Genomic DNA, 14,647 nt, shown 5'->3' on the forward strand with positions numbered 1-14,647 from the left:
TTTGTTTCCGGTACATCATCATTATCTTTCGTCAATCTTAAGATCTCTTAGTCATATATTCAATTCAGTAGGATCAATCACAATCACAAAGTAAATACAAAGCAATCACATTTAAGCATAATTAGAATAAGTAGTCCAGCTAACAGTTAAGCAGCATAATCAACTAGGCAAACTAAAGATAATTATGCACACCAAAATTATAGCAAACAAATGTACATGATGCATGCCTATCTTATTAGCCGTGAGTTCACGTGTTGGTTATAATGTCAGGCCCGACACATCTGATAACTAATCCGAACATCGTCTCTCTATTGCGCATCCTTAATAAGTAATAGTTTCATGTCTTATATAATACAATCTCGCAGAAAAAATGCCTTATTTACATCTTGTAAGAAGAATGTTCTGTATACCTCGCATAAATTATTAAAAAGAAAAAAAAAATTGGAAAAAGCTAAAAAATGTTAGGGCTAAATAGAAAAAAAAAAGACTAAATTGGATTTAAATTATAATTTTGCCATTTAAACTAATTAATAATTATTATATACTTCTTATGATAATTATATTAGTATTAAATAGTTGAGTCATCACCAAAAAATTATTCAAAAATTATTATAATGTCTGAAATTCAATCTAAAAATTATTATAATAAAATTAAAATTTTAAAAAATAAATTAAATAATCTCGTAAATCTCAAGAATTATTCGAAAATTTACTCATTTAATCATCAAATTAGTCTATAATCAATTAATAGTTGAGGTGATCCCAAGTATCTCTCTCATCATTGCATCTTTATCTTATGCACACGTTAACGGCTGAAATCGACCAACAACTATTACTAATTATTAATCAGTAATCACCGATTACTACAGTAAGAAGCAGAATTAGAAAGTGTCCTTAATTAACTCGGCAGTTAGCTCAACTGCTCCTTCGCTTCACACACTGCAGTTTCCTCGCCTGAGAATCCCGGAATTAGAACAGAACAAACAAATCTAGTTAATCAACCATTACCAAAAAGGAAAAGAGATGTTGTCTTCTTCAGCAGTTTCTCTCTCTTCATCTGCAACAACTTTCTCTCTCTACAATACCAAAAGGATCGTGAGCACTGCTGGCAGCAGGGCTTCATGCCTCCCTATATCTTCTTCTCCTCCACTCTCTCTCTCATCGTCGCTCTCCCTCTCCCATGCCTTCAATCCCCTCAGGTAGGTCACTAACTAACTCCATTACTTCTCCCTTCCAAAACGACCTCGTTTCGCATCTGATTTTATTTATTTAACTATGCAGCTTAAGGTCTTTGATCGCTCAACGTGATGAAAGGATCGCCAAGTCGAGGAGCAGAGTCCGAGGTGTTAATGTTGTTTGCTCTGCCGTTCCTCTCACCTTTCGCGATTTGCGGTGGATCTCCACCGTTTCTTCTGTGTACGTACTTCCATTTTCATCTGCATATATTTAATTCAATTTCATGTTAAATGATGGAAATTTCAGGTGTGGATGATGGATTTTTAGAATTTTCACAGGGTTTTGATACTGGCAAGGGGCACCCCTGTGCATAAATCATTCCTTGTTCCATTGTTTGCTTTGCAAGCACCTGCTGCTGTCATTGCCTGGATCAAGTATGTCTAATTATTTTTTATTTTGTGGCCTCAACATATGTTTAGAATTGGTTTTCCTCTGTTTGTTCAACAAAATTTGTGGAATCTTATTAATTATTCATTTATCCTATTTGTATTATTTGTATACCAAGAGTTTTAGATTATTACTCTCTGTATCAACTGTGTTATTGTCTACATTTTTTATTTCATCAAGATGTTTTACACAATTTGGATATACGACAGAGGTACATATGGTGTGTGGTTGGCATTTGTAGCACTTCTGGTTCGACTCTTCTTCTATATTCCTGGTATGTGCTTCCTATCCACCCACACTTGGACACGTAAATGAAATATAGGAAATCTAGAAAGAGTAAGAGTAAACTTTTTTTTAATCGATAATTATTGCAATGTTTTAAACCAGAAGCACTTACATAAGTAAATAGACACCATCACACCATCCACCGGTAGATCTGCAGATATATCTGGCTCATATTGGATTGACCTCAATAAAAGCTCAAAGGAGTAAATCCAGTGGGGGTAAAACCCCTAATTAGTGAATTGTATTACTGACTTCAAGAACACCATTTTTGGAAATAGATATAGCCAGTGGCGGAAATTGAAGAATTTTTTTTTTTTTGTGTGGGGGGAGGGAAAATTTTTATGTTGACATTATATAAGCTATATTTCTCCTTCTTGAAGGTTATTATTCTTCTTAATGAAGAAAATGAGTGTTGAACCTCTTGACAATCAATTGAAAGTTCAACTGTGCTAATTGTTTTCTTTGCTAAATACTACTACTCATTTAATAAAATGTTTTTTTTTGGGGGTTGGGAATTGCCCAAGCTAAGCTCCGCCACTGGGTATAGCCATTATTTTTGGAACCTTTTGATGGGCTTAATATCTTATTTTTGCTGTAAATAATGCAAATAATTCCTATTTATTTTGTTCTTCACACTTTCAAAAACTAATTGAATAAAGATTTTTCTGCTGGATCTTTATTTCAAGGTGAACTTGAGTTGCCATTTCTAGCACTTCTCTTGGTCATCCTTTCCCCTTATGAGGTCATGAGATTTAGGTAAGCAAATCCATCCTTTTGGGTTTTGAGTTCATCAAGCCATTGCCTCTTCTTCATAAAACGATTCAATGTTGTTGTCTTTGTCAGGGACACAAAAGAAGGTGCTATCATTTCATTATTGATTGCAGTGTATTTGGCTTACCAGCATTTCTCAAGAACAAGTTTACAGAAATCACTTGATCAAGGTTCAATTGTTGCCACCATAGCTGTTGTTTGTATCACTATTGCATCTTTGTTGCTTCTGATCTGAGTTGCTTTAGAATGATGTAAACTCATAATATGTTGTACATAATAATGCCTGTCAGTGGTGATCATTGTGTAATATATCATATCTGGATTCTGTACTTTTTCCACTAATTATTGCTGATTCAAATAAAGAGGTTAGGTTTGTTTTGTGATAGAAATTGGCATTCAGAGAATGATTTTATTTACATATCATTGTAGAAGCTAGTTTTATTCTTAGATTGCTATGAACCTATCATAACGCAGTTCTCTATTTTACCCAAGTTGTCTCTACTGCATTTTTATAGATTGCTAGAACATATATGAAAATGCTGCTCCTGATATTTTGTTTTATTCTAATATGGTTCACCAAATATCAAAGCATTGTGTTAGAAAGTGATGGTACTATTCTTCGTTTTTTTACGGGTGTGTTTGTTTGCACTTCTGGCTACCATGACTGAGATTACTGTATCACGATTCCACCTCAAAAGAATGGTTCCTTGAAAATTGAAAAGTGTAGGAAGTTTTCAATTTACGCATTTTAATAGAATTCCTTACTAGTGTTACCTAGCCAAATTAAGTTGCTTGCTATCCCATTGCACCAAACGTCAGAAGTTATTTCGAATGGTTAGGCAGCTTTTTGTATAATCTACCACTATTTTGGTTAGCCAAAATGAAGCCTGCATGCTGACATAGTTAAATATATGTGTGTCCGTGACTGCATGTGGTGGATAAGGTATATTTTTGTTAATTACATGTGGAGCTTCGCTCGCATAATTAAGACTAACCTGTTTTAGCCTAACCAATATATTTTCAGAAGTGAAGTAATGTATTTATTTCACTAAATTAAATGGCATGCTAGCTGATATTAGTTACAGGGATTCTCTATGGAAGAGAAAACTAATACTGCAGAAAAACTTCCTACGAAGACCTATAAATCTTTTTGGCTCTACTGTATTTCTGGGGATTTATGATCAACTAACAGCCATACATAGATGAAAGGTAATAATGGTACTAATTACTTTAAGGGAAATACTTGTTGACTTGGAGTCCTTGAAATTTCGCAAAAACTGCTGGAAGACAGTGAAATTCCAGCTTATCACTTAAAGAATGGCTGGATCTTGTTTGCTTTCTAAATAAAATTTGCTAATTGAAGTGGTACAAGGAGACTGCATGCGACCAACAGCAGCAAGGAAGAAAAGGCAGTTGTGGCTGCATTGGGGCTTTCTGTTGGTTCTGAACCATAGACTGATGATCCACCTGGCATTGTCATATCTGGTGGAGTTGGGGTCATAGTAGTTGCTGGACTTGGTGGACTTTCATATGTTGCTGGTGGCGGGATGACATCCGTTGGTGGTGGTGGCGTGCTTGTGCTACATTGATAATATTAACATATTAATACTCACAGGATTGCATACTGATATTATTCATCATAGGGTGTGAATAAGAGGTATAGGTGCTGTAAATCCATACCTTGTTGAAGTGGGTGATGCCCAGTGGCAGTTCCCAGTACCTGCAATGATATTAGATATTATTTTCTGTTTTTAATTTAGAGAAGCACATATAATAGGCATGATAAATCAGGAGTTATTGGCCTTCTAGTCCAAACAAAAAACAGTGACTAATTGAACTCTACAATCCTTGGACAGGAACTCAGAAAGCTAACTAGATTGCTGAAACTTTTAGGACATTAATCCATCACCAAAAAGGACTGAATAGACAGCAGGTGGGGGATTGAGCAGCTACTGAAAGAAGGGAACTTATTGTCCATAATTCTAGGAATGACTTAACTTGATTCCTTCAAGCTATGCACCACATAGCAAGGTAAAGGCATATTTGAGATAGAAACAAGATTACGGGGTAATCAAACTAGAATAATTCGTTTATTTTTTCTGTTTTGGTCCCTAAACTACATCTTGATCGTCCTAGAAAATTTTTGAAAAATATTCATTTTTCACAAAGACCCAGTAGATATGATACATTGGCAATACCACATAACCTTTAAGATTTTGGAATTTGTGTTATTTTATTTTAGGTTTTTGTTGTGATCCCAAGAAGAAAAGGAGAACGAAGTAACTAAGATTTGAGTTTGCTTGGAACTTGATGAAGTTCTTACTTGGATCATTGTTTGATAATGTTGCTGTTCCTCCAAAGTCACAGCTGGTAGATACAGGATTCTTCTGGAAATATTGATTGAAAGCATAAGAAGCATGGTCACGGACAGTGTTTGGTTCATAACAGGAAGCTCCTGGTTGAATTGCTGAGCAGTCTGCACCTCCATAACCACAAGCGTAGTCAAGGGCAACCTGTAGAGTAGTGTCTGAGGCCCCTTGTTTAGCAACACACCATTGCCCACCTGATGATGACGTAGGAGTGGTAGTTGGGGTTGTAGGATTTGTGTTTGTGGTTGGGGTTGTAGGATTTGTGTTTGGGGTTGGGGGGTTTTGCCCTGTGGTGTCTGGTGCTTGATATGTTGGGTTTGTCGAAGGATTTGGATTTTCTGTCCCTGGAGTTGTAGGATTGACTATAGGAACATCATCCAGTTGTGTACCTAAACCATAGGATATTCTTAAACCTGAAAAGAGAAATCAACAAAAGATCATGTTAGACTCTTCAATAAGTCAAATGAAAAGAAGTTGATGAAACTTAACCAGTCAACCCATATCATGGATCAATATATGTGAATCATGAACTCAAATTTCTTCTTGTTGAATGCATAGGGTGCATGACTATGATCTCAGAATTGAAAACTGCCATTATTAACACTTGACGATGAACTAAATCATATTTCCAATTGATGATGGCTTCCATTTTTTATGTGCACAAGAGAGATTAGTAATGTTACCTGAGCTGAATATAAGGCAGATGGAGAATAATGCCAGGTGCAAACTTCTAGTTCCCATTCCTGAAGGTTGGCGCTCTCTGATTGGATTGCAGATATTTTCTTCTTAATTTTGGAGGAATGTTTACGAGCAAAGATTTATTATACAAGGTAATCACCTTAGATGTTCCTGTGCAGAAGAATTTTTTTTCTTTTAATCTACATCTATATATTATAATATAAGAAAAACCTGAAGAATCATAGCTTTCTTGGATCAAAGAGAGAAGAAAGAATATAGGCAAACTTGAGAAAGGAGGCATTGGATAGTTGAAATAAACAAGCAAGAGAAGGTGCAAAAAAGAGATTAACAAAAAAAAGGGTGCAAGGCAAAGTTGGAAAAGGCAAAAGGGTGATCTGTTTGAGATTAAACTTGATGCTTGAGGAGCTGCAATCTATTAATATAATTAATATGACGGTGATATATGGGCAAGGTTCTTTCTCTTTTTGTGAAACTCTTTTCCTACTGTTTTATGGGACTGGAACAAAAGCTAAAGCCTATACCCTCTGATTTTGTTGCCTTTCAGGGTTTGTGATGAAGAATGTTGTCTCCTTTCAATTCTTGTTATCCTACACCTCTAAGACACAAGCCTTTTTTTCCTCTCCGATTTGAATAAGTAGCTCCTCTGAAATGTTTTCTACGATTCCTTTCCTCAGTAACTCGAGTTATCTGATTGCAGCCTTGTCCAACAAGAATCTGGGTTGTTCATGTCATTCTTAAGCTACCTTGTCCCAATGTTCTAAGCAGTCTACAGCAAAACTCAATTGCCTTATTCTTCTATTAATAATATTGGCAAAAAAAAATACAATACATAAATTAATAAAAAAGGAAAACACTTGTGGAAAAGTGTAATGGATTATCTGGAGTTTAGTTGCAGAGAGATACTTCTTTCTTTTATTAATTTATTTATTTTTATTTAATGCAAGGATTATGCTGCAAGTAGAGACATAAAAAAAAAGGTTAGGCCTCCTATATAGTAGTTATGTAATGGAAATCTTTAACAATAATAATATAAGATGTACCTACCTTAAGTTTTGAATTTGTAAATATTATTCGACAATTAGTTGCATCAAAAGAAAGATTATTCAGCAGATCATTTGTGAACTAGGAGAAAAAATGTTTAGGTGATTAGCTATGAGTAAGAGTTCATATTATATGACATCTTAGTTTTACGGGTCATGAATAAATAGTAAGTAAAATACAGTAAAGCTATACAACAAACAGATGACAAGAGATTTGCCTTGTAAACATGTAAAGTTCTACATTATGATATATGAACAAGCGATGACAGGAAAATTGGCATCATGCTTTTCGCAACATAAAATCAATAATATGTCAGTCATGGGCCTCATTCAGCACACAACATCTTGGAAGAACATAATAATAAGTTCAAGAAAAATATTACCTGTACTTACGGTGGAGGAATGATTCGAAATTGGTTTTTAGATTCAGCTCTCTTATATATTTTGTTCCTGTTAGTTTTTGGCTATTTGTAGTCATCCCCACTACTGAATCTTAATAGTAATTCTGATCACAACTGAATCACAAATTATGTCATTTAAATGAAAAAGGTCAATTAATATCAAATCATGCGAAGGTTTAAATTTTTATTTAGTGTTGATTCAAATGGAAACGTTAAATGGATACTCTATTCAAATTTATTTTTTTATAAATGATATATATTTTGTTATAATGCTATTATTTTCAGTTCATAGTTAGATATTATATTATAATAATCATTCATTTACTTTTATCCATCAATTCAATTCTTTTAGTCTAATAATCCAATAACATACTTTAAATTCATACTTTTAAACACTGATGACCAATTGATGGTCAAAAACAATAAATTCTAACAACCTCTTAGTATTCCTCTTTAGAAAAAAAAAAACATTAATGCATCGAAAAATGCAAAACCGTAATAACTTATTATAACCAATATGAATAATACAACCAGTTTATGGATATGATAATACAACATAACCAATTTGAAGAAAGGGGAGAAAATATACACCAAGGGAAAGATGAATGGTTAATTTGATATAGTTTGGGTTTCCTATGTTAGTAAGTATAAGTTAGTTCGGTTCTGCACTGATACAATTTTGCTTGCTTCCTGAGTTCACTTCTCACCCCCATATCCATTATTCAACAAGGTTCAAGAAATATAATTGAGGTTCATCTTGATTGACACACTTACAAATGTTCAATAATCAAAGACCAATCCCTCACCAATGAATCCTGGTTGTTGGAACAGCTTTATGTCGATTGCCATTGTGATCAAGAAGATTATGCAGACCGTTTGGACATTCCATCTATTATTAATGTTGAGAGCAAGTAATGTTCATGGTATCTTCCAGCAAGTAGATTCTTCAAAAATAGCAATCGAAGCAATAAAACCTGATTGAGTGTTTGCAACAGAATACAAAGAAACCTGTATTATCCTTGGTGATGAATACTACATTGCGAAAGATGTCGGTTGACGTCATCCCAAGCTGCAATTATGGGTTTAAGATCATGAAAGCCATATTATTATATCACCATTTGGTTATGAAGGGGAGAAAAATTGTAAAAGAGAAAATGTTCTACCTGGAAGTTTCTGGAAGTCAGGCTCTATGCCATTGCCATTTATGTCCATGTGATTCGGTGTTACATATTTACCAACAGTGATAACCACACCAGATCCATCTTGAAGCTCAAATACAGACTGGATTAAGCCCTATTGAAAGCAATGTGATTTTTTGTTTAGAATAGACGCATTCAAATGGACATTGAGACTCTCAAAACCAAAAGGCAGAACGAAAATGTAGACTTCTACATTTTCAGGGGTTGTGAGCAAATTCATAAACCTTGCCAAACGTGCGTTTTCCAACAAGAACAGCTTTACAATTATCATGAAGTGCAGAAGCAACCTGAAATAAGCATCACCATGTACAGTATCATAAGTAAGAGTTAAAAAACAGTTAAAAATGGCAGTTTGTGAGTGTGTCTGCGAAAAAATAAATTGTAAGATATTGAGGTCCTCACTATTTCACTCGCACTAGCAGTTCTGTCATTTACTAAAACCTGCAAGGATTAGAACCAAGAGCCTTGTCATGTGGTCCACAGTAAGAGAATTTTAATAATTAATTACACGTAATTACCATTCAAAAAGGAACTATTTTTTAATGATTGTTTTTACAAAAGAAAGCCATCTCGTGTTAGATTTTTTAATGCTGTATTCTAATTAATATCATATTACTACCAAAGTTCATGAGACAGGCAGCTAGAAACCAATGAAAAGCAGCAATTGAAGAGTGCATATATTTGGTAGTAGTTAGTTTAATGATAAAAATGAACAGATGGAGAAACATTTACAATAACAGGAGCTTGAACCAAAGGAGAAGTATCTGTAACAATAACTTCTTGGAACTGTGGATCTCTCCCGACGGTGTAGATGACCTGCCATGAAATCATTATAAAAGGACAAGTAGGTGTTAAGCAATGAACGGCAAAAGTATCACCAAGCATCCTACATTACGTACGGTCTGAGGAAGGGCCCAAAGGGTCTAATGTAGACAGCCTAACCTGATGCAAGCATCACATGGAAACAACTAAAGTACTACATAATCAGAGCAGATTTACCCTTAAATCAGAGCCATGTACTGAGTAGCAAGCAGAAAACAAACTTACCGTGTCTCCTTCGCTGAGGAAAAGCTTTGCAATTTCAATTCCAGCCTAAATAAGTTAAAAAGAAGCAACAAAATTAGATCATTTCAAAACCAAAGTAAATTGCACTCAATATGGAAATAATTTATGAAAATAAGTTTTATTTTGTCACAGCATTTCCTGCAATTCACAAATGCCAACAGGCAAATATGTACTGATCATTGATCAAGTAAATGAAAATAAATTCTACAAGTCCTCAAAGAAACAAAAAACTGAAAGCTAGCTGTTATGCTCCAAGTCAGTTTTCAAGTTCTTCATATAATTTACCTTAAACACGTCAAATTCAAAAAGAAAAGAGGAGAAGAGAAAAAGATAGAATTTCATTTCTCATATAACATACGATTAGGATGAAATATTTATCCCAACGAATCACCAAAAGGGGTATAGCATGGAAAAGCAACCTGTACTAGCCCACCAAGATTGTCTCTAAGGTCCAATATGAAATATGATGCACCCATGCCTTGAAGTCGCTTCATTGCTGCAAAATTCATAATTTAAGTCATAAAAGGACAGTAAATAACTATTTGGATATCCATACAAGTGAATATAAGGATCCAAAGCAGTTGCCATTAACACAAGTTAAATACATAAAATAAAAGAAACAAGGTACCAATATTTGGTTGGTTCAAGTGGTTTCACACTTCCTTTATTTTATTTTCTTTTTGAGCAAGACTTAAGTTCAAATTTTGTTAGTCTGAACCAGAAAAAAAAAAGTTGCATAAAAAAGTAACCCTGACCAATAACTAAATCTTTTCTGGCCAATGCATTGAACTCTTTGAGGCGTATGTACCCAACAGGAGTAGCACCACCATCCATTTGTTCCAGCCGATAAAAGACTGGTGTTCGAGCAACAAGTTGCCGCTGGACTTCTACTAATTCAACAGGACCACAGTTGCCATGCCTTACCTGAGAATAGTAGTACCAGAATCAAACCTGGACAACATCAAACCTACAGAAAAGACTAGAGTAGGTTCCAAACTAACTTGGAATCAGAATCCAAAACCTGAATAGTGACAGAAGTGCCATTAGGACCTTGCAATATGGACGATGCTTCAAATGCTGATTTTCCCTTTAACTCCATGTTGTTGACAGCCAATACTTCATCCCCCTAGCCAAGCAACCGAAAGAATAGAAAACATGTTTTATGAACAGTAGTTCTTAGTACATATGCCACTCAACAATTCCAAGAGAGACAATAAATCAGGAAAGAGTTTATGCCAATAAATGTCAAAGATGGAACAATAGGTTGTTCTAATGCCCAAAAGAACAAATCAAATTGTTGATCAAGACAGCAATTCTGTCCAGTGCTATACCATGTTGCAATTGTAACACATAGCAAGCATGTTTTAAAAATCGATATTAAGAGAGTTACTTTCTAGAGTTGTCTTTGTTACCTGTCTTACACCAGCAGAATAAGCAGGGCCATCCAATATGATTCCAAGCACTTTCAGTCTGGGTTCTCCATTTTCATCAGGAATTTCCCTAAGGTTTATTCCAATACCAGTCATGTCATACCTCGCCATCTTGGAGAACTTTTAACAGTGAAAAGAAATCCAAATGCCATTAAGTAAGAAATGTGAGAAGCACAACGTTATAAGCTAGTAGTCTGTATATTATATCATTATACAGAAGCAAAGCAAAGAAAAACTATGAAATCATCAGATTGATGATGCAAGAATCCAACTACTCGAGAGATAATAATTTGGATTCTGTAGAAATTATGAAATATATACATATTGCACAGGTGTGTGTAAGTCTGCATTTGTATGTATTTATATATGCTGATATGCATGTATGTATGTTTCTTATGTACATCCCTTTTTTGAATTAGATCATGTAGGGATAGTAAAGCAAGCATCAGCGAGCAATTCAAGCCATGTGGCTTGTACCTCAAGACATCTCATGACACAAAGAAAAACCTCCAATGAACAAGACCATGAAGTTCCTAGAATCAATTACCTCCTCAGGGGAAAGAAACCGCGTATAAGGATCACCCAAGCTGGCAAGCATTCGCTTGATTATCTGGTGTGCCTTTGATCTTGTCTGAATGGAATTACTCAACAGATCCTCCCTTTTCAGCTGGAAACAAGAAATGCTATTAATGTAAACACAAAACCATCAATATAACACACTGGCATCATAATAACAGTGAATTAACATTGAAAATACCCACTTTTGGAGTCTATACGAATTGTGGAGCACATAATCTTCAAAATTTTCTTTTTTATCTCTCACCTTGATTTTCTTTTTTCTTTGACTTTTTTCCTTATGTACGTTGTCCAAATGACAAGATTCACATTAACAAGATTGTTTAACATTAACACATAATAAAGAAGCAAACTTGGGTTAGAAAACGTAAAGGGTGTAAACAAAAAAATACCAGCCATCAAGGTTCATCACTGTGGTCTAATGTCTATGGAAAAAACGGAAAAAAGCCAAAAAGCTGCAAACTTTTGAAGTGGGGTGGGTGTGATTCTGTGATGCAAGTTAATACCTGCCAAGCATCCTGCGACCAACGGTGGCGACCAGCATCAAGAAAGCTGTCATTGACAATCTGCCAAGCTTCTTGAACAAGCCCTTCATTGGTGACAACCTCAGGAAGCAGCTCCTCTTGTCGTGTCTCAACAACATCATCACGGCATGTTTGAAGGGAACGTGGTGGAGGTTCAAGAAGTGCAGAAGTGGCGGCAGAAGAAGAAGGAAGAGGAAAAGGCAAGGAGAAGAACAAGCCAAAGGATAGGGCACCAGAGATAGCTCCAATGAGTGTGCTCTGGACCCAGTTACTGCTGCAGCAAAGGATTCTTGGATTTGCGGTTGGGATCGGAAGTTGAGGCCTTGATAGAGAAGAAGAAGAAGAAGAAGAAGAAGAAGAAGAAGAAGAAGAAGAAGAAGAAGGTCTTGAAGAGGGAGTTGGGAGTTTCAGGAAAACACAACAGGAACTCATCTTTTTGGAACTGTGTTACACACTTGAGAGTAAGGTGTTGTTTATCACTCACTCTGCTCCATCACACATCATCAATTTTTGATAATGTTAACAAAACCCATTTATCTGATATGTCTTTAATTGTCCAGTGAACTACCAACTTGGTCCTGGTCCTGTCCATTCTTTAGAATGATAATCTGTTCATGATACAAAGTGGTTTGTGTGGATATTTTTCTATTAACTCTGAAGCAAAAATAGACAACAACAACAACAACAAAGCCTTGTCCCACTAAGTGGGGTCGGCTACATGAATCAAACGACGTCGTTGTGCTCTGTCATGTATCATGTCTACAGAGAGACCGTTTACATGTAGATCTCGTTTGACCACCTCATGGATGGTCTTCTTAGGTCTTCCTCTGCCTTTCGCCCTTTGTCCATCTTCCATCTCATCCACCCTCCTGACTGGATGTTCTATCGGTCTTCTTCTCACATGTCCAAACCACCTGAGACGCGATTCAACCATCTTTTCCACAATAGGTGCTACTCCAACTCTCTCCCTTATATCTTCATTCCTTATTTTATCCAATCGCGTATGACCACTCATCCATCTCAACATCTTCATCTCTGCCACACTCAGCTTATGTTCGTGCTCCTCTTTAGCCGCCCAACACTCCGTACCATACAGCATAGCCGGTCTTATAGCGGTGCGATAGAATTTACCTTTAAGTTTTAAAGGCACTTTTTTGTCGCGTATAAAACCAGATGCACTCCGCCATTTTGACCAACCTGCTTGGATCCTATGATTTACATCATGTTCAATCTCTCCATTATCCTGTATGATGCACCCAAGATACTTAAAACTTTTAACTTTTCGTAGGGTGTTCTCTCCAATTTTCACCTCTATATTGGAGTTTTCCCTTCTCAGACTGAACTTACATTCCATATATTCCGTCTTGCTACGGCTTATGCGCAAACCATACACTTCTAGAGCTTCTCTCCATAACTCCAACTTCTTATTTAGGTCTTCCCTTGACTCTCCCATAAGGACGATATCATCGGCAAAAAGCATGCACCATGGCACAGGCTCTTGGATGTGCTCTGTGAGTACTTCTAAGACTAATGTGAAAATGTATGGACTTAAGGATGATCCCTGGTGTAATCCTATACCAATAGGGAATTCCTCTGTCACACCACCTTGAGTCTTCACACTAGTTGTGGCCCCATCATACATGTCTTTAATTGCCCGAATATATGCGATCCTTACTCTCTCTTTTCTAAAACCTTCCATAAGACCTCCCTTGGTACTCTATCATACGCTTTTTCCAAATCAATAAACACCATGTGTAGATCCCTTTTATTACTACGATACCTCTCCATCATCCTTCTTAATAGGTATATCGCTTCAGTGGTAGATCTGCCTGGCATAAATCCAAATTGGTTCTCTGTTACTTGTGTCTCTTTTCTCAACCTCCGTTCTATCACCCTTTCCCATAACTTCATAGTATGACTCATAAGCTTAATCCCTCTATAATTTCCGCAACTTTGTATATCCCCCTTATTCTTGTAGATAGGTACCAAGGTGCTCTTTCTCCACTCATCAGGCATCTTCTTTGACCTTAAAATCTCATTAAAAAGCTTGGTTAACCAGTTGATGCCTTTTCCTCCAAGACCCTTCCAAACCTCAATCGGGATATTATCAGGTCCTACTGCCCTGCCATTTTTCATCTGCTTTAGAGCCTCTTTTACCTCGAAGTCTCGAATCCTTCGATAGTAGTCAAAGTTTTGATCTTCTTCCCTTGTGCATAATCGACCAAGGCTCGGAAGAGTCTTCTGTCCCTGATACGTGAGCATTTTTCGTCAAGAATTGACAGAAATTATATTATGTCATAAAATAAAAAATAGATCATTTTTATTCTGAAAAATCATATTATCATTCTAAGAAATAGGCAAAAATCAATTGGTAATTTGCTCTTAATAATTTATTTATAAATTTCCAAATCAGATATAAAATATAGTATAAAATTTTTTTAAATATACTTAGAACACCAATATTTAATAATTTTAACCGTTAATTTTAATTAATATATATTATATATTTTTTATAATAAAAATTAATAGTTAAAATTATTGAAATACCGTGTAGTTAATACACTTAAAATTTTTCATATAATATATAGTATATACATCCTACCTCCATAGCCTAATGCCACTAATGGCTTTTTCCCCCTTCTAATCAAATAGTATTATTAGAATG

At 35.6% G+C, this 14,647-nt stretch overlaps 3 protein-coding genes and 1 long non-coding RNA gene across 5 annotated transcripts; 2 read left to right on the top strand and 2 right to left on the bottom strand.

The window, feature by feature from the left end:
• The first annotated feature begins 764 nt into the window (after positions 1–764).
• On the top strand, positions 765–3,068 carry LOC112792778 (cold-regulated 413 inner membrane protein 1, chloroplastic-like). The gene is made up of 6 exons (XM_025836149.3): positions 765–1,199; positions 1,282–1,416; positions 1,515–1,610; positions 1,833–1,897; positions 2,595–2,664; positions 2,752–3,068. The coding sequence occupies exons 1-6, from the start codon at positions 1,024–1,026 to the stop codon at positions 2,912–2,914; spliced, it is 705 nt and encodes a 234-aa protein (XP_025691934.1). The 5' UTR covers positions 765–1,023; the 3' UTR covers positions 2,915–3,068.
• A 628-nt stretch (positions 3,069–3,696) lies between these two features.
• Positions 3,697–5,870, bottom strand: LOC112792777 (uncharacterized). Its single transcript, XM_025836147.3, has 4 exons — positions 5,732–5,870; positions 5,003–5,461; positions 4,360–4,399; positions 3,697–4,259 (listed from the first exon to the last, which is right to left on the bottom strand). The coding sequence occupies exons 1-4, from the start codon at positions 5,787–5,789 to the stop codon at positions 4,019–4,021; spliced, it is 798 nt and encodes a 265-aa protein (XP_025691932.1). The 5' UTR covers positions 5,790–5,870; the 3' UTR covers positions 3,697–4,018.
• LOC140178047 (uncharacterized) lies at positions 4,201–6,624 on the top strand. The gene is made up of 4 exons (XR_011870129.1): positions 4,201–4,336; positions 4,536–4,710; positions 4,922–6,198; positions 6,292–6,624. It is a non-coding gene; the product is annotated as an uncharacterized lncRNA (long non-coding RNA).
• A 1,050-nt stretch (positions 6,625–7,674) lies between these two features.
• On the bottom strand, positions 7,675–12,556 carry LOC112792779 (carboxyl-terminal-processing peptidase 1, chloroplastic-like). 2 transcript variants are annotated; one of them, XR_011870128.1, is made up of 12 exons: positions 11,965–12,539; positions 11,430–11,549; positions 10,865–11,002; positions 10,474–10,578; positions 10,208–10,376; positions 9,872–9,948; positions 9,435–9,479; positions 9,120–9,203; positions 8,790–8,828; positions 8,581–8,674; positions 8,352–8,481; positions 7,675–8,257 (listed from the first exon to the last, which is right to left on the bottom strand). XR_011870128.1 is itself a non-coding variant. In XM_025836150.3 (12 exons), the coding sequence occupies exons 1-12, from the start codon at positions 12,412–12,414 to the stop codon at positions 8,202–8,204; spliced, it is 1,476 nt and encodes a 491-aa protein (XP_025691935.1). In that variant the 5' UTR covers positions 12,415–12,556; the 3' UTR covers positions 7,675–8,201. The 2 variants fall into 2 exon arrangements, 1 of the variants encoding a protein (XP_025691935.1); XM_025836150.3 differs by having other exon boundaries at positions 8,612–8,674; positions 11,965–12,556.
• Positions 12,557–14,647: the final 2,091 nt, after the last annotated feature.

Source organism: Arachis hypogaea, chromosome 13, assembly GCF_003086295.3.
Source record: "Arachis hypogaea cultivar Tifrunner chromosome 13, arahy.Tifrunner.gnm2.J5K5, whole genome shotgun sequence".
NCBI classification, from domain to species: Eukaryota; Viridiplantae; Streptophyta; class Magnoliopsida; order Fabales; family Fabaceae; genus Arachis; species Arachis hypogaea.